Source organism: Podarcis muralis, chromosome 9 (genome assembly GCF_964188315.1).
Source record: "Podarcis muralis chromosome 9, rPodMur119.hap1.1, whole genome shotgun sequence".
In the NCBI taxonomy this organism is placed as follows: domain Eukaryota; kingdom Metazoa; phylum Chordata; class Lepidosauria; order Squamata; family Lacertidae; genus Podarcis; species Podarcis muralis.
In genome coordinates this window covers 59,915,883-59,938,875 of record NC_135663.1, presented here as the reverse complement: position 1 = coordinate 59,938,875, position 22,993 = coordinate 59,915,883, and the positions used below count along the sequence as shown (strand labels likewise).

Here is a 22,993-nt window from a genome sequence, read left to right as displayed (position 1 = left end):
TACAATATAGAAAACTAAAGCAACAACGTTTTACCTCTGAGTCTTTGGCAGTCTCCAGCTGATGTCTTCCCTATTCACAAAATGAAATAAAAGAAAAGCCATATATTTTCAGAATCATTGGTTTCATTTGTAGCCTTTGACATCTGCATTATTTTACCTAATAATCAAATTGTTGACTATAGCTTGTGGTTAGTAAAGAGAGTGAAACCACGATCCCAGGTTTGGGCAAAACACTATGACAAACTTTGGCTTACCTCAGCGTGGTGTGGGAATGAAAAGGACCAGGGGGGGAGCAAAGTGGCTGTGAGCCCCTCCCCAGGAGCCCACACATTCACATGGTCCCAGTAAACCAGGCATGGCCAAACTTGGCCCTCCAGCTGTTTTGGGACTACAATTCCCATAATCCCTGACCACTGGTCCTGTTAGCTAGGGATGATGGGAGCTGTAGTCCCAAAACAGCTGGAGGGCCAAGTTTGGCCATGCCTGCAGTAATCCATAGTTAGTCTTAACGTGACATATGAGCCAGGTCAGTCACTGTTTTTCAGCCTGACCTTATCTCATACGGTTGTTATGAAGATAATATGATGAGAGGGGGGAGTCAGTTGCTGGGGAGAGGGGGGTGCACAAGACTTTGGCAAACCCACCTAATGGAATGAATGCTGGCAAGCAACTTCACTTCCTTTATGTGTGTGTGACTCTAAATAACTGTCATTCCCTAATGAGGTGTTTTTTTTAAAAATTGAACCACTTGTGGAAACAGACTTGTTTCCTGGACACTGTGCTAAAGGAGGCTAAAATCTCTTAAGTAAATTGCCCCGCTGAAATAATGTTAAACCTAGTTACAGTGGATACAAATAAAGATATTTAACCTTTAAAGATTGTCCTCTTATCTGTGGTGAGGAATATGCATTCGTTCCTCTAACTAAATCCTTTTCAGCTGTTTGTCAAATAGATTCCTGTCTCGAAAAATTATTTGTTGCTAAGAAGACTATAAAAGTACAGAAATCATACTGATGAATGATGTGTGTTGTGCTGTCATTCACTGCCCTTGATACTATGTACTTTATGGCAGAAACTAAAAACAGAAGGCTTTCTTGAGTAGTAATTTTTGGCTTTTTGTGGGGTTTTTTTTAAACTTCTTGAATCCAATATATATTTGAACAGTGACGCCTTAATGACTCAAATTAATGTCTTTTGGTACTGTGCAGGTGAAAAGCAAGAAAAAGTTTTGCTTTGTGCTCAAATGCCATAGTTACAATCACATAACAATTTTGTTCGTTTTAACCTTTTTGAGATTGACATTTGGTGGCATTAAATGTCATTTGCTTAGTCTCCACCTTTACTTCAGCTCTTGTTCTAATTCCCCTTTTGAAATTCAGTGCCGACTAGCTCAGCTACTTGTGACTGACAAGAGGGTCCTGTGTGGTGTCCTGGTGGTTTCCTATATAATACTGCATGCATATGTAATAATAATAATAATAATTAAGGTAAATGCATCTTAGTAGAGGAATTTAGCTAAATGCTTGGTAATGGGGTGGGGGGAGTGAGTTTGGAATGGTAGTGAGCGGATGAGAGTTTAAAGGGGAGTTTGATGGTGGGACAGTTAGAGAGTTCATTTGAGAGTTGCATGGAGAGTGGAGTTAGTGTGGAGTCCGGGAGCCTTGGTCGATAGTGTAAGAGCAGGGTTACTTTATTAATAGAGCACCAGTATTACAGTAACCGGACGCGGGTGGCGCTGTGGGTTAAACCACAGAGCCTAGAACTTGCCAGTCAGAAGGTCGGCGGTTCAAATCCCCGCGATGGGGTGAGCTCCCGTTGCTCAGTCCCTGCTCCTGCCAACCTAGCAGTTTGAAAGCACGTCAAAGTGCAAGTAGATAAATAGGTACCGCTCCGGTGGGAAGGTAAACGACATTTCCGTGTGCTGCTCTGGTTCGCCAGAAACGGCTCAGTCATGCTGGCCACATGACCCGGAAGCTGTATGCCGGTTCCCTCGGCCAATAAAGAGAGATGAGCGCCGCAACCCCAGAGTTGGTCACGACTGGGCCTAATGGTCAGGGGTCCCTTTACCTTTCCCTATTACAGTAACCATTACTGTCTATTAATAAAGTGACAAATAAGATAAAAGGCTGAAACCATACGCTTATGTACACCCAAGTAATCAGACAGCCCTTGTTGGTTATTTCCATTTAATAAATTATTGCATTATACCACACACCATTTATTTGGGTACACTAGGGTGGAGTAGTCAGATAAATATTATCTGTGGTGGCAGCAGGAATAAAGGGGAGTTTTAGAAATACCCATCAAAAACCCAGCTCAGACCTGTGCATCCTGTTAAGAGGGAGTGTGGGGAGTACCTGAGCATCTCATGGCAGAGGCAGGATTTGGGGTGGGTGGGTGGCATGACAACCTGCAACAAAACGTTGCAGTATTTAATTGCCTCCTAATAGGTGTGCTCCTGCTTTCCTTCAGCAGACCATTCCATCCAGTTTTCTGTTTTTCTGTTCCACGTTCTGTGGCTGCTGAGCATTCTCAGTCTTCACGGGCTGTTTTTGGAAGGTGGTGTTTTTTTTAATGTACTTCTGAAAACTCTGCATTTCCCAATTGCATCCTCCAAATGTGTTGATGCTTCCCTGTTGTTTCTGAGTTTCTTGGGGCTGCAGTCCTATTGGCATTTGGTACCTGAGTTCGTTGTGTGAAGGTGCAATTACAGAGTAATTCTGTATTACCTTTAACTTACTGTTCATTTGCATTTTTTAAAACTTGTATTCTAGCCAACTGCAGAAGCCACAGTTAGCAACAGGGAAAGGATCTTGCAGGTATATTTTGCTATGATTTTTTTTGGGGGGGGGGCCTTCATATGTAACGAGGAAGCGCTGCCAGATGACCGTGAAAGAGAGTGCTGTTGGTTGCCTGCAGTTCTGAGTAACCTATGAAGCTGCTCTGTGTGACTCCTAGAAATGAGAATAGTGTGCTATTTTTATACCCTTGTTTTCTGTGTACTTTTGAAACATTGCAGCTTGATTTTGTGATTTGCCTTCCTTTTTTTAAAAAAAAAAGGTAATTAGGTTTGTTTACTTAACCAAGTGCAACCATGTTTTTTGTTTTTTTTTAAAAAAAAGAAGGGTTATTAAACTAATAAATTGTCCAAAGAACAAATAATCCCACCAGTTCATTTTCCCGTGTTACTAGGCAGGTCAAGAATGTTCTCAGTGTGAAGAAGAATGCTCCAAGCCACGACCACCTGGGTGCCCTCATTCATGCCCCCTGCCTTGCCACCCTGGAGATTGCCCACCGTGTGCCCAGATGATACGGATGAAGTGTCACTGCAAACTCACAAGCTTGTACATTGAATGCATGTAAGTAATTAAAGGAGGCTCTGCTTCAGCTTTGAAAATGTAAAATACTATGCAGTGTGTATGTTGCCTTAGGGAAGAGCTTTTCTCCCCCCTTCCTTTCTTCTGGGATGTTGGAAATGGATGCAGCAAAAAGCCTATTTAAACTGGCTTGGAGGCAACTATGTCTGCCTGCTTGGTCTTTCCAACATCTGCACATGATATCCATATCCATAGCGTTCCTATGCTGGCAGGCTGGTTTTAGCAACTGCCTTGCCACATGCAGGTAGAGCCATTCCTGAAGGGGATTCTGCAGACTACCTACTGGAATGCTGGGAAGAGAAATCCTGAGAAACTGGTGCAACCTGAGGCTTGTTTGAGCAATTCTAACCAAGAGAGAAAGACACAAGGAGGTGTGGAAAATGTTTGCCCTGGAGATCATGCTAGCCAGTAAAGTAGCAGGGACTTTTGGCCCATTGGACAGCCAGCTTGTAGGATCTTGCTCCAAATCCATGTTGCTGGCATATCTTGGCAGATTTTGGGCTTTCTGTGGTGCCCTGTGTGATGCCAAAATTTGCCCCTCCCACCTTTCCTTTTCTAAGTCATAGTGATGTTCCCTGCTGTTCCCTCCCAGCTTGGTGCCCAGTGAGCACAAACCAGTTGCCCTCCTCTAAATCTGCCTCTGTGAAGAGGCCCAGATGTTGACATAAGCACCACATATGCTAACCATTCTGAGATAATGTGCTTTCCCCCTGTCATAAGAGTGTATTTACTGAACACACATTGACCTCATTCACGTGTAACACTAAACCAAACCATGGTTTAACGCAAGCATCTTGGCTCCTGATGGGGAGATTGCAGCTACTTTGTTCTGGTTGTTCTGCTGTGCTAAGCTAAGCTATGATTTGGCTTTGCACATTGTCTGGGTCATGGTTTAGCTTACTCCAGACAAACCATGGTTATAGCTTATGGTTTCTCTGAAGAGAGCGGAACCACAAGCCCGGGTTCAGTGCATCTCAGTTTTTCTCTCTCCCGCCTTGGTAAAAGCAGTTTGTTCCTCCTGGCTCTTCCATCAGTTAAGTGTTTCTCTTCTGTAGTCTTTCCCTATTTCTATTTGCAGCGTGTCTGTGCTAACACACTGTCTCTGTCTTGTCATCTTTCTTTCCCTGCTTTTCCGGAAAAAACAAACCAAAACAAAACTCTGTCTTTCTCTCTCTGCTTTCTCCTTAGTCGTATTGTGCCTTTCTGTTTCTGTGTATAATTCCTTCTACCCTTTGCTGTATTTTCTACTGGCTGTCCCTTTCCTATACAGTGGTACCTCGGGTTAAGAACTTAATTCGTTCCGGAGGTCTGTTCTTAACCTGAAACTGTTCTTAACCTGAAGCACCACTTTAGCTAATGGGGCCTCCCGCTGCTGCTGTGCCGCCGGAGCACGATTTCTGTTCTCATCCTGAAGCAAAGTTCTTAACCCGAGGTAATATTTCTGGGTTAGCACAGTCTGTAACCTGAAGCGCATGTAACCTGAAGCGTACGTAACCCGAGGTACCACTGTACTTTCTGAGGAGACGGTTGCCAGTTGGGAGAAGCCGCTGGCCATTTTCTGCGCGTCCGCCATTGCCGTCAGTGGAGCAGCGTGGACAAAATTTGATTGGCTGTGGCGTACAGTGGCTGCGCATCAGCTGCTGCTCTACCGCACGCCGTCTTTACTGCCTCAGATCACTCCTGCGTGAGCCCGCAATCGGCTCTGGCCATGAGACAGCTGTTAGGGGACTTTCCACCTCCATTTCAAACAGCCGATCCAGCTACTTTAAAGTGCAACAGCCACTTTCCGCTTCCTGGGGCTGGATTACACAACAGTTTCCAGCGTAAACTATTGCCACTCAACAGTTAAGCCGAAAAGGTCGCCTTCTGCTGACAACTTCTGCTATTTACTTCCTACTTCCAACAGCACTCCAAGTGTGCGTGTGTGTGTGTGTGTGTGTGTGTGTGTGAGAGAGAGAGAGAGAGAGAGAGAGAGACAGACAGACAGACAGACAGACAGACAGACAGACAGACAGACAGATCTAGGTGTGCTGCATGGCTGCAGCTAATTATTGCCTTCTCTGTGTGCACTGGGGGATCGGCGGTGCCTGTTTCAGTGGGTTTCTTCCCACATTCTAAGTGCAATATTTTTATTTTGCCACCTGTGCTCTATAACTGACTTCTTTCTAGTGCCTAAGGAACCGAGCCAGCCTGCACCTAAGGAAGGAAAGCAAAAGTCTAAGCTTTTTCGGCCCACGAGCTGTGCTGCCATCACATTTGGTTTGGGGGCTAAGTGACACATACGTGGCATACAAGGCATTTTTTTCATTAGAAGAAATCATTTAGTAAACATTGGGTTGCTAATGAGCCCCGTTCAGCTGTCGGCAAAGTGGCAAGAGCAATAATAGCATGCATTAGAGTTGTGCTCAAACGTCCCCCAATATAATGCAGACTTTTAAGAACAAAGTACTACCGTTTTTATGAGCTACTTAACAAAGATGAAAACAACCGAGTTTGGTGGCATCTTAAATATTAACAAATGTATTACGGCATAATCTTTTGTTTATTAAAACCCACTTTCTCAGATGCGTGACATGTTGCCTTTATTTGACAGGATGTGCTCTCTCTCCCCCTCTCTCTCTCTCTCACGCACTTTGTAAATAGTGTGTACTTGTTCATTTTAACTCCTTTTTAAATGTTGTTGTCTTTCTCGGTTTAACTCTTATTTCTTCAGAAAAATCACCTGTGCTGACTTAAAGGAAAAAGATGAGTTGATTTCCTGCAAAAATCAGTGTCCAAAAGAGGTAAGTTATATATGAATTAAAAATATTTGGGGAATACTTAATAAGTACTGCAATCCCCCCCCCCCACTTCTTAAAATTTATTTCTTTGTGTGTTTTTTACTTGTTAAACACTGGCAAAATAACATGAGGTACTTAAGTGTGTATTCCCAGTTGCAAGTGTACTTTTATTCTACAATTTTCACTGTGCAAAACTCTGGTGGTGGTTTGTTGTCGTTGTTGTTGTTCTTTAAACTGGTAGAGAAGAATAGAGAAAAAGTATATTATTCTGATATATGTGTTATGCAAGATGAATAAAAAATGATTTAATAACATAAAAAACTTGTAGATACTAATTTCCTCTTAAGTAATAACTTGAATAATATTGGGTAATTTGAATATAAGCATGCTACCTAGCTTGTAAAAGGGATGCGGGTGGTGCTGTGGTCTAAACCACTGAGCCTCTTGGGCTTGCCAATCAGAAGGTCAGCAGTTTGAATCCCTGCAACAGAGTGAGCTCCCATTGCTCTGTCCCAGCTGCTGCCAACCTAGCAGTTTGAAAGCATGCCAGTGCAAGTAGATAAATATGTACCACTGCAGCAGGAAGGTAAACAACGTTTCTGTGCGCTCTGGCCCTCGCCACAGTGTTCCGTTGCGCCTGAAGAGGCTTATTCATGCTAGCCACATGACTCGGAATGCTGTTTGTGGACAAACACCGGCTCCCTCGGCCCGAAAGCAAGATGAGCGCCGCAACCCCATAGTCACCTTTGCCTGGGCTTAACCATCCAGGTGTCCTTTACCTTTACTTTTCTTAGCTTGTGTACTTAAGAACTACTGGTTACAACAGGCAACCAAGAATTCCAGGCAGGTGCGTGAGGACGAGGGATGGAGTGCTTTCACCAGCACCCAGCAGGTCGTTGTCGTGTTCATCATCATCATCATCATCATCATTATTGTTATTATAGACAAGTAACTTTTGGGGGCTTATTAGAAGTGTACATTAGCCCTACTGTTAACCTCTAAATGGAAATTGCAGAACGCACAGAAAAGTGTACATTTCTTACAAAACGGAAGAGTTTAAGGCCAGAACATGCAGGGTTTATTTTCTCTTTCTTGCTGGCAAGGGGAAATTAACTCTTCCCATTAGCGCTTGGGGAGAAAAGCAAAACGCTTGTTAATCTCTAAACCAGAGGTCACCAACCTTTTGGGGCTCATGGGCAGATTTACAAACCAGAGAAACAGTCATGGTCACCAAGCACACACCACAGTTGTGTATCTACGAATGCGCGCGCGCGCGCGCACACACACACACACACACACACACACACTTCCCTGTCCCTAGCAATTAGGCTTGGGCAAATTAAAGAGGTCAGATCTTAAAGCCTGGTGAAATAAATGAGGTTTTTGCCACTGAGTAGACCCTTTCCCTACTAGCCATAGTTTTTCCTTCGCAAGCCAGGAAGATCATCCACCTCTGTAACAACTAGGCTACAATAGATGGCTTTCCTCCCTAAGCCTATTGGAGCCATCACTTCGTCTACTAACACGCTCATGCAGCTGCATGCAATTCCTGGCTCCCCATAGCTACGAGGCTAGTGTTTAAAAGCAAGAGTGGTCTAGCAAGTTTATTTCCATGTTATTTAAAATTAACCTCGTTTCAAGTTTTAAAAGAAACTTAGCATTTACATTTTTATTTATTTAAACAATTAATCCAATTAAAATTTTAATAATAATAATTCTTTTAAAATGTGAGGTTTTGAGACATTTGTTTGGCTACAGTAGTACTAAGCACAGAAGGAGCTTTCACTGTCTGGTGCAAGTGATACCTTTTTAGTGTCCCTCTCCTTTTCGCTTTAGGGATCAAGCAAACTTTGATACTGCCAGAGGCAAAACTTTCAGTGTCCTATAACAGAACGTTTATAGAAACAGCAACTATTGCTGACCTTTTGCTATTATGGAATTCAAGGCACTGTAATGTAAATTTAATTAGATGGTATTATGGTTTGTAAGTATTTTGCATTTTATGACATTTTGTCCCATCACCTTAAATGGGCAATTGCACCCTAAAATGCAGCGTATAAATTATTAAATAGAAATAGGCAGTAGTTGTGTTCCAGTGTTATGAGAATCAGCCTAGTCGCTCTCCATGCTTGCATTTTACTCTTTACTCCTTCTGTTGTGGCTGCAAAGAGATTTGAAGCTTGCATTTTAGATTACCCACAGTTTTAATGCGTTGTCTGAACCCTAAACTGTGTTTATTCTTAACTGTGGTTAGCAAAAAAGCAAGTATCTTCATAAACTATTGTTTGAAGTTGGATTGTTTGTCTGCATACAGGGATAGGGTAGACAGAGAGGTTTAAACCTCAACGCCCTCATGGAGATCCAAATCACCCTCTCCCCAATCATCAGATGGATCAAATACAAATGTGGGGAATGTGTAAGTCTCATGGGAGCCTCGGCTCATGGTCATATTGTTGAGCTATGGTTTAGTGTGGTATCTGAACCAGCCTACTGCTAAGTTATTAGACACTGTGCTCTTTCAGAGTATTTATTTTGCTTTTTATCACTTTGATGTAAAGCTATAAAAATATACTGTATAAGGCACACAGTATGTCAGAGAAATGCTTGTTTCTTGAGCAGTGAATAGAATATTGTTTTGACGGGCCGAATGTGGCATGTGATTTGAGTCATATTATTTTATGCTTAAGTTCCAAACAATGTGAATTAAAGCTTGCTATAAGAAAATGTTAGCATTACATTTTTTTTAAAAAAGCCACACACAAAAACCACTGCTGACTTAGAAAGTCATGGTGAAATATTTGAGAATGATGCTTGATGGTTAATGTTTTATTTTGTTTTTATATTTTGCTGGAAGCTGCCCAGAGTGGCAGCATATAAATAATACAATTAATACAATATAATATAATACTGAAGTCCAGCGCCGAGGGCCTTCTGATGGTTCCCTCCCTGCGAGAAGTGAGGTTACAGGGAACCAGGCAGAGGTCCTTCTTGGTAGTGGCACCCACCCTGTGGAATACCCTCCCATCAGATGTCAAGAAAATAAACAACTATCAGACTTTTAGAAGACATCTGAAGGCAGCCCTGTTTAGGGAAGTTTTTAATGTTTGATGTTTTATTGTGCTTTTAATATTCTGTTGGGAGCCGCCCAGAGTGGCTGGGGAAACCCAGCCAGATGGGTGGGGTATAAATAATAAATTATTACCGTATTTTTCACCCTATAGGGCGCACCGGCCCATAGGGCGCACCTAGTTTTTTTTGGGGGGGGGGGGTAAATAAACAAAAAAAAATTTATTTCCCCCCCAGGCGCGGGGCTGGGGCTTCCCCCGACCCCAGCCCCCAGAACAGGCTGCTATCCGCAAGCCTTGGGAGCCCAGCGGGAACTCCCGCCGGGCTCCCAAGGCTTGCGGACATCTGCGGAGCGCTCCCCGGGTTTCGGGCTGCAGGCTGCTGCAGGAACTCCCGCCAGGCTCCCAAGGCTTGTGGATAGCTTCCTGAAGCCTGGAGAGCGAGAGGGGTCGGTGTGCACCGACCCCTCTTGCTTTCCAGTCTTTAGCGAAAGCCTTCATTCGCCCCATAGGACGCACACACATTTCCCCTTCATTTTTGGAGGGGGAAAAGTGCGTCCTATAGGGCGAAAAATACGGTACTTTTACTCATGCAACTCAGCTAAAATTAATTGCTCCCAAGAAGTAATGGATGGTTTAAAAATCCTAGGAGAATAGAAAAGTCTTTCTTTATGTGGTGACAAAAAGATATTAATTTAAGTATCAGATAAGCCACACTGGGGATGATATCCCATAATCCCTGTTGGCTACCCACTTTACCTCTCAGTGCAGAAGGAGTCTGTCCTGCTTTACATTAACTGTGTGGGAGCATGTTGAGCTGAATTATGGGTGCTCTACTGTGTCCACCTGACTATTGCATGTATACTCAGGACCATGTTTGAATCGGCCCACGGAAGCGAAAATCACTGTATTAAAAACTTGTTGAACAAATGTGCAGATGCTGGTACCTAAACATAAATTTGAACATGAAAGCATTCATATACCCCCATCTGGTTATACATTTGGTTATATCATGTATTGTATAATGCAAGTAGTCTTCTTGATTTATTAACGTAAAAATACATTTACTAGCAAACTGAAAATGTCAAAAACAGACATCCTAAATATTAAAATAATTATGGCCCCTGTGACATTCCCCCCCCCCAAGAGCAGTCTGCAGAAGCAAATTCACATTAAAAACGAGGCTCTCCAGATAAAAAAATTCTCCCCAACCTACTGGAAACAAAAGCATCTCTATAAATCATGCTCTCCAATGCAAAGTTTAGGTCCTTGCTTCTGAGTTTGTTTGTTTTAAAAAAATACTCTTTAAAAAGTATCTGAAAGTGCTTACAGTTATTTTTCTTTGTGTTTGTTTCATAGTTTTGAGAAACAAAACTTGTTACTTCAGTTTTTGAAAAAGCATACGGGAAATAATGGATGCTTTATCGCAATCCTCCCAGAATGGCCACATTCAGGCATTTGGGGCGAACATGTGCAGGTTTAAGGAATGTTAGAAGCCCTTTCAGTCCTTCTCACTGAATGCAGGAAGTCCTGAGATGGAGCCATGGTGTGGGGAGACACTCAAGGGCTTCCTGCAGCCAATCAGAAGCAGTCCTTTGGTTTCTGAACGTTTTGGAAGTCAAACGGGCTTCAGGAAAGGATTCCATTTCACTTCCAAGGTACAACTGCATAGGTTAGACAAGTTTGAGGTGGGTGCAGAATTGGGAGCCGGATTGGTTATCTTTGATGTTGGAATCCAGTAGACGTTTGCAACATTTGAGCAACTACATTCTGAACAGCGGTCATGCTAGATAAAGCATGACAAATGACAAGACAGAAATGCAATTGTTGCATTAATTGTATAGAAGGTATCTTTGCATCATAGCTTCCAAAATCTTCAAGGATTAGGAGCAGAATAAATATGTAAGGAGCAAATGCAAGTCAATGGTAACAAAGCATTTATTTAGCAGTCTTGAAATACCACTCAGGAGTCGTACTGGTGCTCCATTTCAGAGTATCCTTTTCTTTCCGCCACCCCATGTTACAGTTGCCCTGTGGTCATCGATGTAAAGAGATCTGTCATTCTTCCGACTGTCCTCAGAATTGCAACCAGAAGGTTAAAGTCAGGTGTCCTTGCAAGAGACTCAAAAAGGTAATTTCATACTCTTCTGAAATCTGTACTTTTCTATTGAAATATTTGATTGATAATTTTATTCAATTTTTTAAAAATTATGATATTGTTATACCACTCTTCATAATATCTGACCCAGGATGGATTCGTGGTATGTGTTAAAGCAGTAAGTTATATAGGATAAAACTATTAAAATCAACAAACTGAGGGCGCAAATTGTGTATCAGTTAAATGGCAGAGTGAAAACTTTCTGGTATTTAAGACGCAACATCCTTCCAGTTTTCAAAATATCTGAGAAAATAAAAATGTCTTTACCTGACGTCTAAGATATAACAGTGGGTGCTAGTTCCACATAACTTTTGCTAGTTTTTTACGTTTTAGATATTGAAATTATTTAAAAATCATTTAACATTTAATGTGAACCACCTTGATAAATCTTCTCTGAAAAATGGATAAACAATTTTTTCCCCTAATGTGAACTCCAAAATTCCCATGAACTGCAGTGATGCAAATATAATTCTGAAATGGGGCAAATACTATGGAATTTTTACCTTTATAACACAAGGGGATTTTAGAGTGAAAATGGTTGCTTAGATATCATAGCCTTAAAAGAAATCATTGCGCAGTTAATTGAATTAAATGTGTTCAGACTTCAGAACTATCCTGGGAAATATACGGTATAGTTTAGCCCAAGTATGACTAGTCCAGAGTAAGAAGAGGAAATACGTTTTCCTGGTCAGTAATCAGGAAAAGGCGTATTTAATTACATAAAAAACTGGATCAAGAACAGTTGTTAAACTTGTGAATCCCTAATGCATTTTACAGAAGACTTTCTCGTAGTCTCAGTGCAACTGTGGTGTCATCATCACCCCTGAAGCAGACAGTATAATGGACAAATGACTTCCTCTTACATGACATTATTAATTTTTTTGCCAGAAAGCAATAAGTTTCATTTTTAATAACCCTTTTCTGAAAAAGAAGAATTGCTTGGCACAAGTAGCGTCTGGCTTTTTGAGGAAACGCAATTTATAAATGTAACAAACAAATAGTGTATAACGTCATCTTTTGGGATCTGAGATGCTCACATAATCCATGTCTGCAACATGGGACCCACCTCTCTCTCTCTCTCTTACATATATGTCTGCTTTCATATTCCCCTATCTTTTTTGTACGCATACCTGATTAGAGCCTGTCCCTAAAACGCCTCCTGTTAATTGCAGCACCTTCTATCAAATATAAGGCTCATATAGGAAATGCTGGAAAGTCAGCTGCTTGGTTAATGCACAATAAAGAACACAAAATGTTAGTCCATTTCCGTGTTGGAGAATTTAAGTTTAGCTTCACCACTCAAATCAATGCGACATAGAAGTGTTGAGCACTGGCTGGATCAACCCAAAGAGATGTGGGTATTTTAGGCTGGTGTCACCAGGGAAAGGGGAGAGACAAGGTGAAACTAGTCCAAAGGCACTAGTCCAAGCTCCTCACTCACAATCACAGTTTTAATCTCTCTATTAGTGTTTGTAACAAGGCTAATGGAATATTCTAAATTTGGCTTGCTTATCCACTTCAGTGAGAAAAGCATATACTTGGCTGGAGTTGTGAAGCGAAGAGTTGTGTAATTTCAGTATGTGAAGGGAAGAGTTTCTTATTCAAAGAAGGAGCACCCACATGACATACAAAAAAAGAAAATCTAAAAAATAGATCAATAGGGAAACCTTTAACCTCTTAGTCTTTGTAGTACAGTTATTGCTTTCATTAGGTTCTCAAGGTTAAACTCTGAATACATGCCTTGAAAAATGTATTTTTCAGATGTAAATTCCCCAGTCCAAGAAATCATGAAGACTAGTTCAAGCACTCCCTTTATGCCCAAATTTAGACCAGGCTTCCTAGTTAAAGTTCAGTTTCCCAATTTGGACGTCGGGAGAAATGTGGTTTAAAAAATGAGCAAGTCTGTTCTGAAGCCAGGCAGCAATGAAGAGAAAGCTCATTGCTCATTAGCACTTCAACAAACTCTGCTTGGTTAGAAAGACAACTGGACTGTTGCTTTGTGTTATGTGAATAGTCAGTTACCATGTCTTAAATGTTCAGTGGTGAGAAGTACATTTTGGAAAAGTCTACTTTACCTTTGCTTTCCTACCCAGCAGACTCACAGGGCGGCTTACAAATTTCCATCTAAAACAATCTGAACTAGATATCAGATGCTTAACTAATTTCATTTATTATTGAAAGAAAAGCAGCTATTCAAATCTCAATGAAATGTAGGATTGTGCTGAATTTTATAACCATCTGATTTATGTAATTCGTAACCTAAAGCGTTAAAGTCTTGTGACAGAGAGAAAAGATTCCTTGGCACTCCCCCCCCTCTCTTAAGTCCTATTTTGGGTATCAAAATTGATGAGATAGTACTTATAGTAGGTCTTTTTCTTAATGTAGTGTGTTCTCATGAATGCAGAGACTATTAAAAAGCAACATAAGATGTATCCTAGCTACATCTTAACTGTGGTAAATACTCCTATAGGTTTATAATTTAACTGTATACTGGTTCAATTCATTCCAAGAAGGAAATGTACAAACCAGTGGCTTATCCTCAATCCTTTAACTGGTTTGTTGTTTTTTTGCAAGAACATCAAGGTTTAGTGTCTGTGCTACTTCAAGAAATGACTTCACACATGAAAGTAGTTTTTTGTTGTGTTCTTTGGGCTCTTACTATACTGCATCCAGGGACAAGGGTGGCGCTTTGGTCTAAACCACTGAGCCTCTTGGGCTTGCCAAACGTAAGGTCGCCAGTTCGAATCCATGTGACGGGGTGAGCTCCTGCTGCTCTGTCCCAGCTTCTGCCAGCCTAGCAGTTCCAAAGCATACCAACACAAATAGATAAATAGGTACTGCTGCAGCGGGAAGTTAAACGGTGTTTCCGTGTGCTCTGGCTTCTGTCACAGTGTCCCATTGCACCAGAAGTGGTTTAGTCATGCTGGCCACGGGACCTAGAAAGCTGGCTGTGGAAAAACGCCAGCTCCCTCAGCCTGAAAGCGAGATGAGCGCTGCAACCCCATAGTTGCCTTTGACTGGACTCAACCGTCCAGGGGTCCTTTACCTTTACCTTTATTGCTTCTACGTTTGCCCTCCTCTTCCACTTCTTTTAAGGTATAGTTGCCTTGTTCCCTTAACATCTGGGGGGCAGTAACTTCCCACCACCTGAGCTTATTTTGAAGTTATTCATTTGTCCACCTCCAAAAGTAGTTTACAAGAGTGTATGTCGTATTTACAAAACACTTGTCACAGAAATGTTGGTTATGGTGTGAACGTATCTTGTGATGAGTGTTTTTATTTGTAATTCCTTTACTACTGGGAAAAAAATGGTTTGCAAGCTAAATGACAAGAGAAGGATTCTTTGATTATATAGGAAACAGTGTTTAGGCGTGTGTGTTTCGCGATCAGGCTAATGAAGAAAAATAATATATTTTGTTTGGACCCTGCTTCTAGGAGCTGCCGTGCAGTAAGGTCCGAGGAGACCTAGTTACGTTAGAATGTGACACAGTGTGCAAGGAAATGAAACGGAAAGCTTCTGAGGTAATTTTCCTTTTGTGGTTGCAATATATCCTCACTGCTTCAAGAGACTCATGCAGAGTTATTTTCTAAAATTATTGTGCAAGAAATAGAATGCAATTAAATCCGATGTTCCCTGTTCAACAGCTGTTACATGTTAAACTTGGCTTTTTATGTATTGTGGAAAGTTTGTCATCTTGCCTTGCTGTTTATGATAAACTGTTAATACTATGAGCCTCTACACGTGCTGTATTAGAATAATGTTGCTTATGTCTCTTGCTTCCTACCTTTCCCCTCCCAGTTTGGAATGTTTCTTGAAGAAGGTACACATTCATTCAGTTGGGGCCCAGGGGGCATGAAATGGGTTGCCCTGCCTTGCTCAGTTTGTTAATTTGAAGTTAGGATAGTGTAATGAATACATCTATTTAAAGTTCCAAAAATCTGATAACTAGTTTAATGCTCATGTGTGCGCACATGCTTCTCTTGATCTCTTACCACTTGATGACTACTTGGCTGGATATGAGAGCAAGTTGCATCAAAAAGAACAAGGAGTTTTGTGGCACTTTAATGAAATTTGTTTTGGCATAAGCGGACTGCAGTCCACTTCATTAGATACATGGTGTTATCCTGAGTTGGGGAGAGGGATTGCAAACAGCGGGGTCAACTAGAAACAACATGCAGAAAAGGGTAGACAACGAAGGTTTTATAATTAACAGTGGAAATTCACAAAGCAGCTGCTGATAAACACAGACATCCTGTCATCAGTAAGCAAATACACTTAGTGTGCCAAAGTATTTTTGTCCGTGTTCGGTCCAGAAGTGATCACATTGAACGACATAGTGTATTATAATTAAGTTGTTTCATATTGCCATGTCCCTTTTAGTTCTTTGACTCAGGATAACTAGTCAAAGGTCACTTACAGGTTGTCCTGGGAAGTTGACATGTTTCACCACTTTTGAATATTGCCATTTCTGATGCCAATTTTGCATCCTGTTGTTGTTGTTGTTGTTGTACCCCGCCCATCTGACTGGGTTGCCCCAGCCACTCCAGGTGGCTTCCAACATACATAAAAACATAAAAAATTACACATTAAAGTAAGGAACTCTGTTAAGGGATGGAAGAATTGGCATCTTCAGAAGGCATTGGGCCAAAAGCCACATGTGCTTACACAGATAAGAGCATGTGCAACACTGATAAAACATAATATGCAAAGAATGTAATAAGATTTCCACCTGACTTTTTGGTAATGCAAAGAGATAAGAAAGCCATAGATCTGGTGAGGCAATGTATTCTGGATTTAGATTTCCACGAATTGTTTGCGGACATTAATGTACATATAACATATCTCCCCTCTACTCAAGACTGGATGTTGAAAGTTCTCTTCCATATACGTAACAAAACTTAACTATCCAAAGTGTAAAAGAGTGATTCCCTTAAGAGGAACGAATGCCTTTCCTTCTGCAGTTAGATCATGATGATTCAGAGGGCAGTTGACTTGGAGGAGCACTGGTATCAGTGTGGACAGCCAGAGTGCTGAAGTGCAGTTCCGTATAGCTATCCAGGGTAGAAATGTATGTACAGTGGTACCTCGGGTTAAGTACTTAATTCGTTCCGGAGGTCCGTTCTTAAGCTGAAACTGTTCTTAACTTGAAGCACCACTTTAGCTAATGGGGCCTCCTTGCTGCCGCCGCGCCGCCAGAGCACGATTTCTGTTCTCATCCTGAAGCAAAGTTCTTAACCCAAGGTAATATGGGTTAGTGGAATCTGTAACCTGAAGCGCATGTAACCTAAAGCGTATGTAACCTGAGATACCACTGTATAGTAAAGTGGCTGAGATACAAAAAAAGGACTGGGGAGAATAAGATATATTGGTTTTCCTGCTGACAGCCCAGACCCATCATATCATATTTTATTTAGCCAGCTTCCTAGCTGCAGTCCTTTCTATTAAAAAGTAATGGGCCAAATCCCACATGGTTGACTGCCAATGTGATGAATATGGGGATGAAAGAAAGAGGATGGCAGGAAGCTGGAGGCTAAGTCTGAGTTAAAAGTACAGAGTTAAACTACAAATATTTGTAGCATTTCCTTTCCTTTGTGTAATGTACTATTGTTTGTTAGTATTGGTGTAGTGTAGAAGGCTGGGTGTCTTGTTTTTTATCATGTTTTTGAACAATTTATTATGCCCATTGGCTAACTAAAAAAGATTGGGCAAAAACTCGCGTGTATAATTTTGGCTACCTGAGCATGGGTGAGGGAAAAACTGTAAAAATGCAAATTATGCATGAATGGAGGGGAGTCCTAGTACAGGTGTATGACGGGAGACTGTATTTTGTAGATGGAAAAGAGTTGGAATGTGAAAAAGGAAATGTTTCAGTCTGTCTGCAAGCATAGCATTAGTTTGGTTTGGAAAGAGGGCGACAGATATGACAATGATGATAAATTAAAATTTTTTTACCACTCTTCATCTGAACAATATAGGGTGGTTCACAACATAAAAAGACAAAATGAGAACACAAAATGCATAATAAAAGAAAAGAAAACAATTATACCCCACTCCCACAAACACTTTATAAAGGCCATAGAATGTTAATCAGGCCAAGGCATGGTGATAGAGAAACGTTTTTGCCTGACGCCTAAAGGTATGTAATGAAGGAGAACGATGAGACAGAAGGAGAATGTGAGGGAAAGTTTTGGAAGTCAATACAGTGGTACCTTGGTTTACGAACTTAATCCATTCCGGAAGTCCGTTCTTAGACCAAGGTGTGCTTTCCCATAGCAGCGGGGGACTCCATTTACAAGTGGAACACACTCAACAGGAAGCGAAACATGTTCTTATTCCAAGGCAAAGTTCACAAACCAAAACACCTACTTCCGGGTTTGCAGCGTTCTTCATCCAAGTTGTTCATAAGCTAAGCTGTTCTTAAATCAAGGTACCACTGTACTATTCATGGCTTTTTATAGCACACAATTGTGCTCTTGTTTCTGCTTGTGTACAGTTTGCTTCTGTTCAGTTAAGTTGGAATTACTGAAACCCAAAGGCGCTTTCGGTTCCTGTGTGAAGTATATGGTACTTGAAATACAATATATAATTGACCACTAAACGAGCTTCCTTGCCAGAGGACGGGCAGATGTTTTCTCTTTATTTACTACTGTTAATGTTGAACTGCTCAATATATGTGGTTCCTAAGTGGTTTACAAAAGATGTTAAAAACCAAAATATGAGTACTTGCCACAAAATAAAGCAATGGAAAAGTTTCTGCACACTAGCAAAAACAAGAGAGAGTGGTAAATCTCCAGGGAAATCCTGCGTAAAAAGGGGCATGGGAAAGGAAGTACCGTTACCCCCTCCAAAAAACTGCACATGGAAAGGTGTTCCAGAGGCTGGGTTATACCACTGAGATGGCCCACTTCCTTGATGTCATTATGTGAAATTTCACTGATTGTATCCTGAAGATCTTGATGATTGACTTGCGATGTATAAGGGGAGGCAACAAGTCTCTAAATGTTATAGTGTCTGTGAAGCTGGGCAGGGAATTTTCAGTTATGTAAAATAACAGGCCCACCATTTAAAATACCGTGTAGTTTAATTTAAGCTATTTAATTTAAAGGTGTCTTCACCGTACTGTATTCAGCTCCTGCTGAAAACAATTCTTGTAAGGCTACCCAGATGCTTAGAAAGTTGAGGTGAATTTTAATTTGTTTTTTGGTATTTTAACATTTTGCATGTTTCAAAATATTGGAATAACCCCCCCCCCCCGATTTCCTTGTTTTATCTTTTTGTGAACCACTTTGAGGTTTGTTTGTTTTTTAATCAAGCGGTGCATAGATTTTATGGAACAGAAATAGATAAAATACCATACACCACTTATAATACTGTGCATTTAAAAAAACCCCACAAAAAACCACACACCTAACTGCTTTACAGTGTCTGTCTCAAAGTAGTTCAGAGCTTGGTGACTTTCTCCTGGCCACTTAATGAGGTTCCTGGTCAACTGGCCTCTGTTCCTTACAACAGTTCATGACTCAAAATTTCATCAAGCGCACCACAATGAGTTCTTGAAGGAGTAAGAGTCTATAATATAGTGGTAACAACATGCTTCAGAATATTCGGGATCTCAAGTAGCATGACTGGGGGAAACCTCCACATGCACCTTTTAAGAGCTGTTTGTGGACTACACAATTCAAGTCTAGCTTAACTCATTATATTCACATGAACCCCAGTGAATAACATATGTTCCAGTTCATATAAATAACAGGTACAAGAGAGGGGGCTTTTTTTAATGGCAGCCCTATCACTTTGGAGTTCCCTTCAGAGATGTGCAGCTGGGCCCCCTTTGGATGTGTTCAGCCACATCGTATTTGCCTGTTCCACACTGCCTTTATTTGAATCCAGATGCCGTCCTATATTTGATCCGTGGTGTTGTGTGGGATCGTTTCATAGCGTTGAATCCTAAGTTTTAAATTGCTTTTCTGATTTTAATTGTGAACAGCCTTAAGAGGGCCAAGGCCTTGAAAGGCAGTGTAAGAATAACTAAATAAATGAACAAAAGTGTAATGGTGCTTCCAGCAATTAACAGGGGAGCAAATTTGGGTGCCCAGTGCGTGTGACCTCATGATGTCATGTTGTGGCGTGACCTCATGGCCTCATGTGCACCCCCCTGCCTCAGAACATAACTTCTTGGCACTGGAAGTCAGGTTCCAAGGTCTTGTGAGTTGCATCAGGGGCCCTGTGTTTGGGTGCTGAGCACCCACAACAATTTTTTTCTGGGTGCTCAGGCACCCCTATAGTTGGTGCCCCTGGCAATTAGTAAGTTGTAGCTTATTATGTGCTAAGCATTATTATTTTTATATTCACACAGATTAAAGAGGCCGAGGCCAGAGCTGCCCTTGAAGAGGAAAAACGAAGACAACAGGTACCCACCAACTTAGTCTTCTCTTAAAGTGCAGAAAACTCTAGGACTGTAATCCTACATGTCGTTTGGGCTGCTTAAATTTCAGTGAAGGCAACTGAATGCAGAATGATGAGCTCACAAAATTCTAGTTACAGTACTAAGAGAGTTTGGATTTGATATCCCGCTTTATCACTACCCTAAGGGGTCTCAAAGCGGCTAACAATCTCCTTTCCCTTCCTCCCCCACAACAAACACTCTGTGAGGTGAGTGAGGCTGAGAGACTTCAGAGAAGTGAGACTAGCCCAAGGTCACCCAGCAGTTGCATGTGGAGAAGCGGGGAATTGAACCCGGTTCACTAGATTACGAGTCCACCGCTCTGAACCACTACACCACACTGGCTCTCTATTGTACCATGCATATAAAGTTTTAATATGCACTATTTTAAGACACAGTTGAAAAAAGATGACACCCCCCCCCCCCATTTTGCCACATTTATTTTTATAACTTTTTCTGCTTTCCTCCTATCCAGGCTGAGCTGGAGGCTTTTGAGAACAGGCTGAAAGGTCGTCGGAAGAACAAGAGAAAAAAGGACGAGGTTGAAGTTGAACTATCTGCATGGCAAAAATATAAGAACATGATTGTGTTGCCAGTATGTGGAGCTGCTGTCGTAATGTTTGCGTGGTTCATAGCCTACAATGACTAAACTATTCCATTTCAAAGCACCTCAATATGATTATAGAAAGCTAACTGCTAAGATGCTGTGATATAAATTAGGATTTAATGTTCAGTTGTACAGGTAGCGACTGATTGGCATGTCAGTGGGGCCCACGTAAGGCCGCCCCACCCTGTTGAACCCTTTTTGTGATGTTTTTGGGTCAGTTTGGGATTGGCACTATACGGTTGTGCACACATCGGACACACCTGATATGGTTGCTGCCTGTAGTTCGTTATAATTTTCCTGTTCATTTAGAGAAAGCTAGAACCAACCCCAGATCCTATACTTTGCTCCCAAATCAATTTAAAATATTGAGGTGACTCGATTGAAAGTTCTACAGTATAGTTGGTTGAACTATGCTAAGCAATTGTGCCAGATTATATTTTTAAAGTCTAATTTGAGAACCACCGAGTACCATTCCTGTCAATATCCATTTGTTTTGTTCCACGTGTGCACCAGATGAGCACTTGGTTTGTGTAGTTATTTTTAACCTCTTGGCAGGTGAAAGCAAGAAATGGATGGTTTGATACTGTCACAGATGACCATGCCTAATCTCTGTTGGAGGATGCTTGAAACTCTGATCCCGTAAGATGTAGTTCCTATAGCACACATGCACACTACAGCACAGTCTTGCATGAAAAAGCGCCCTTGTTTGGTTCAGATCATATGCAAGGACTGGGTTGTGAATCATGCTGTTATCTGAATAGAAGACAATGTTTTAATGTTTTCATCTTAGCTATATTAACGTGGGTCTTCAGAATAAACCATAAAGCCGTTCTTGATGCTGAGCAGTTCTAGTCATACTTTGTCAAACGTATCTTTTAAAATACAATACGGGTGTTCTGTACCTCCAAGATACATTTTTGTTGAATAACATATTTCTAAAGGGAAGTTGTCAGATTTTTCTCCGGGACCTCTCGCAAAACTGGTCATATGCAAGTTGTTGATTTTATTTACCTTTTATTTCAAGCTCTGTTCTTTTGCTAGTAAAAAGAAAATAGTATTTAAGGATATTGCTCTCCCTCTGAAATGTAGCTTTCTCGAAGAAAATTTACATCAAATAAATTCGTAGCTGTGTTTGCTGTGTGTAAAGTGGCATTCACAATTTAGAAAACGGTGTATGTACATGTGGCAAGTTCATTATGAGTTCAGGTGTGCAGGTACATAGAAAAATATGAAATGTTGTCTTAAGCAGATGCTCTCAGAGCTGGAATTTAAATATCAAATCAAGTAGCAAATGTCCTAGCTAACCTGTTCACTGTTTCTGTTTACAAATTGACACCCTTGCTTTCACCCCTTCAAAAGTGAACAATAAACTTTACTCCTGAACTACTTTTGTATTTAATTATATAGTGACTAAAGTCGCATCGAATGAGAGAGTGCAAGTTCTTCTGACTTGCTTGCTAGTGCTTAAAATGCTAAATAAATATTACTGATTATTAATTTCCTGTCTAAATTTGGTCTTTGTAAGAATTACCTAAATCCAAACCCCGAATCTTGGGCAAACATCCCAGGTGAAGTCTGGTAGGAATGCCTTTTGGATACCTTCAAATAATCTGAAATTGATATTTTCACATATTTCCAGCAGTGGGTCTTATCTACTTATGACGATTACACATAAGATAAATATATCTACTGTTCAGGGATATTTTGATCAGATGTATGCTGGCAGATTCTAAAATGTTCTTTCGAAAAGAAAAACCACAAAATATTGTAACTTTGGACTTGTTATATTTACTAAAGAGTACAGTTATTTTTGTTTTTCCATTGATTTAAGAAAGTAACTTGAAGAAATCCATCCTGCAATTGTACATTTTAAGAATTCTAACTTGGTCAGTAGCTCACTTCCTAGCCACATGAATAATTGATACTAATATCACCTTAGGTTGTCAGATTTCACTTTTAGGATATGTTAGCATGAGCCATTTATTTTTGTACTGTTATAACAAAAAAGAGAAAATCCGTCTGTCAATGTAGATAAATAGTGTGAAAACTGATACCTGTTTGAGTCTTACTATGTATTATGTGTGTTAGTAAATCAGCATTCTCTTGGTTTGAATGTTGATGAGATTTGTTAGCTTCTCAACACAAATAACTGGAAAGCTAAAAGGTTTTCGCTACTTCAGCACTTGTATTAAAACATTTGTCTTTGTTTATGTGTAAATGTACCTTCATTTGAAAGAGAGTTGCTCCTTTAATGTTTCGGATGTTCAGCTGAGTGGAAGATGAGAAAAGCAGGCACAATTTCAGTGTGGGGTAAGGCCTTCAGAATCACTTGCCATTTCTTGATATGAATGAGAGGGGAGCATAGCACAATTAGCAGAGTTATATACTTTGCACGCAGAACATACCAGGTTCGGTCTCTGGCATCACCAGTTGGAAAGACCCTAGTTTGCACAGGATATGAAAGACCACTTCCTGAGATTCTGGAGTGGCAGATTTCCATGTTATGGCTGCCACCAGGTCTTCCGCACCATGAAATAACATATTTTTGTACTGGGCATTCAG

General features: G+C 40.9%; 1 protein-coding gene across 14 annotated transcripts in view; it reads left to right on the top strand.

Moving 5' to 3' along the window:
• Nucleotides 1-22,637, top strand: part of LOC114604708 (NF-X1-type zinc finger protein NFXL1) — a 79,882-nt gene extending 57,245 nt beyond the window's left edge. For all 14 annotated transcript variants that reach the window (XM_077934340.1, XM_077934341.1, XM_077934345.1 and 11 more), the window contains 6 exons: nt 3,193-3,359; nt 6,091-6,160; nt 11,249-11,353; nt 14,816-14,902; nt 19,738-19,791; nt 20,300-22,637. In XM_077934340.1, coding sequence (XP_077790466.1) covers nt 3,193-3,359; nt 6,091-6,160; nt 11,249-11,353; nt 14,816-14,902; nt 19,738-19,791; nt 20,300-20,473 — 657 coding nt within the window. In that variant the 3' untranslated portion in view covers nt 20,474-22,637. The remainder of the gene's footprint in view (nt 1-3,192; nt 3,360-6,090; nt 6,161-11,248; nt 11,354-14,815; nt 14,903-19,737; nt 19,792-20,299) is intronic.
• The last annotated feature ends 356 nt before the right edge of the window (nt 22,638-22,993 follow it).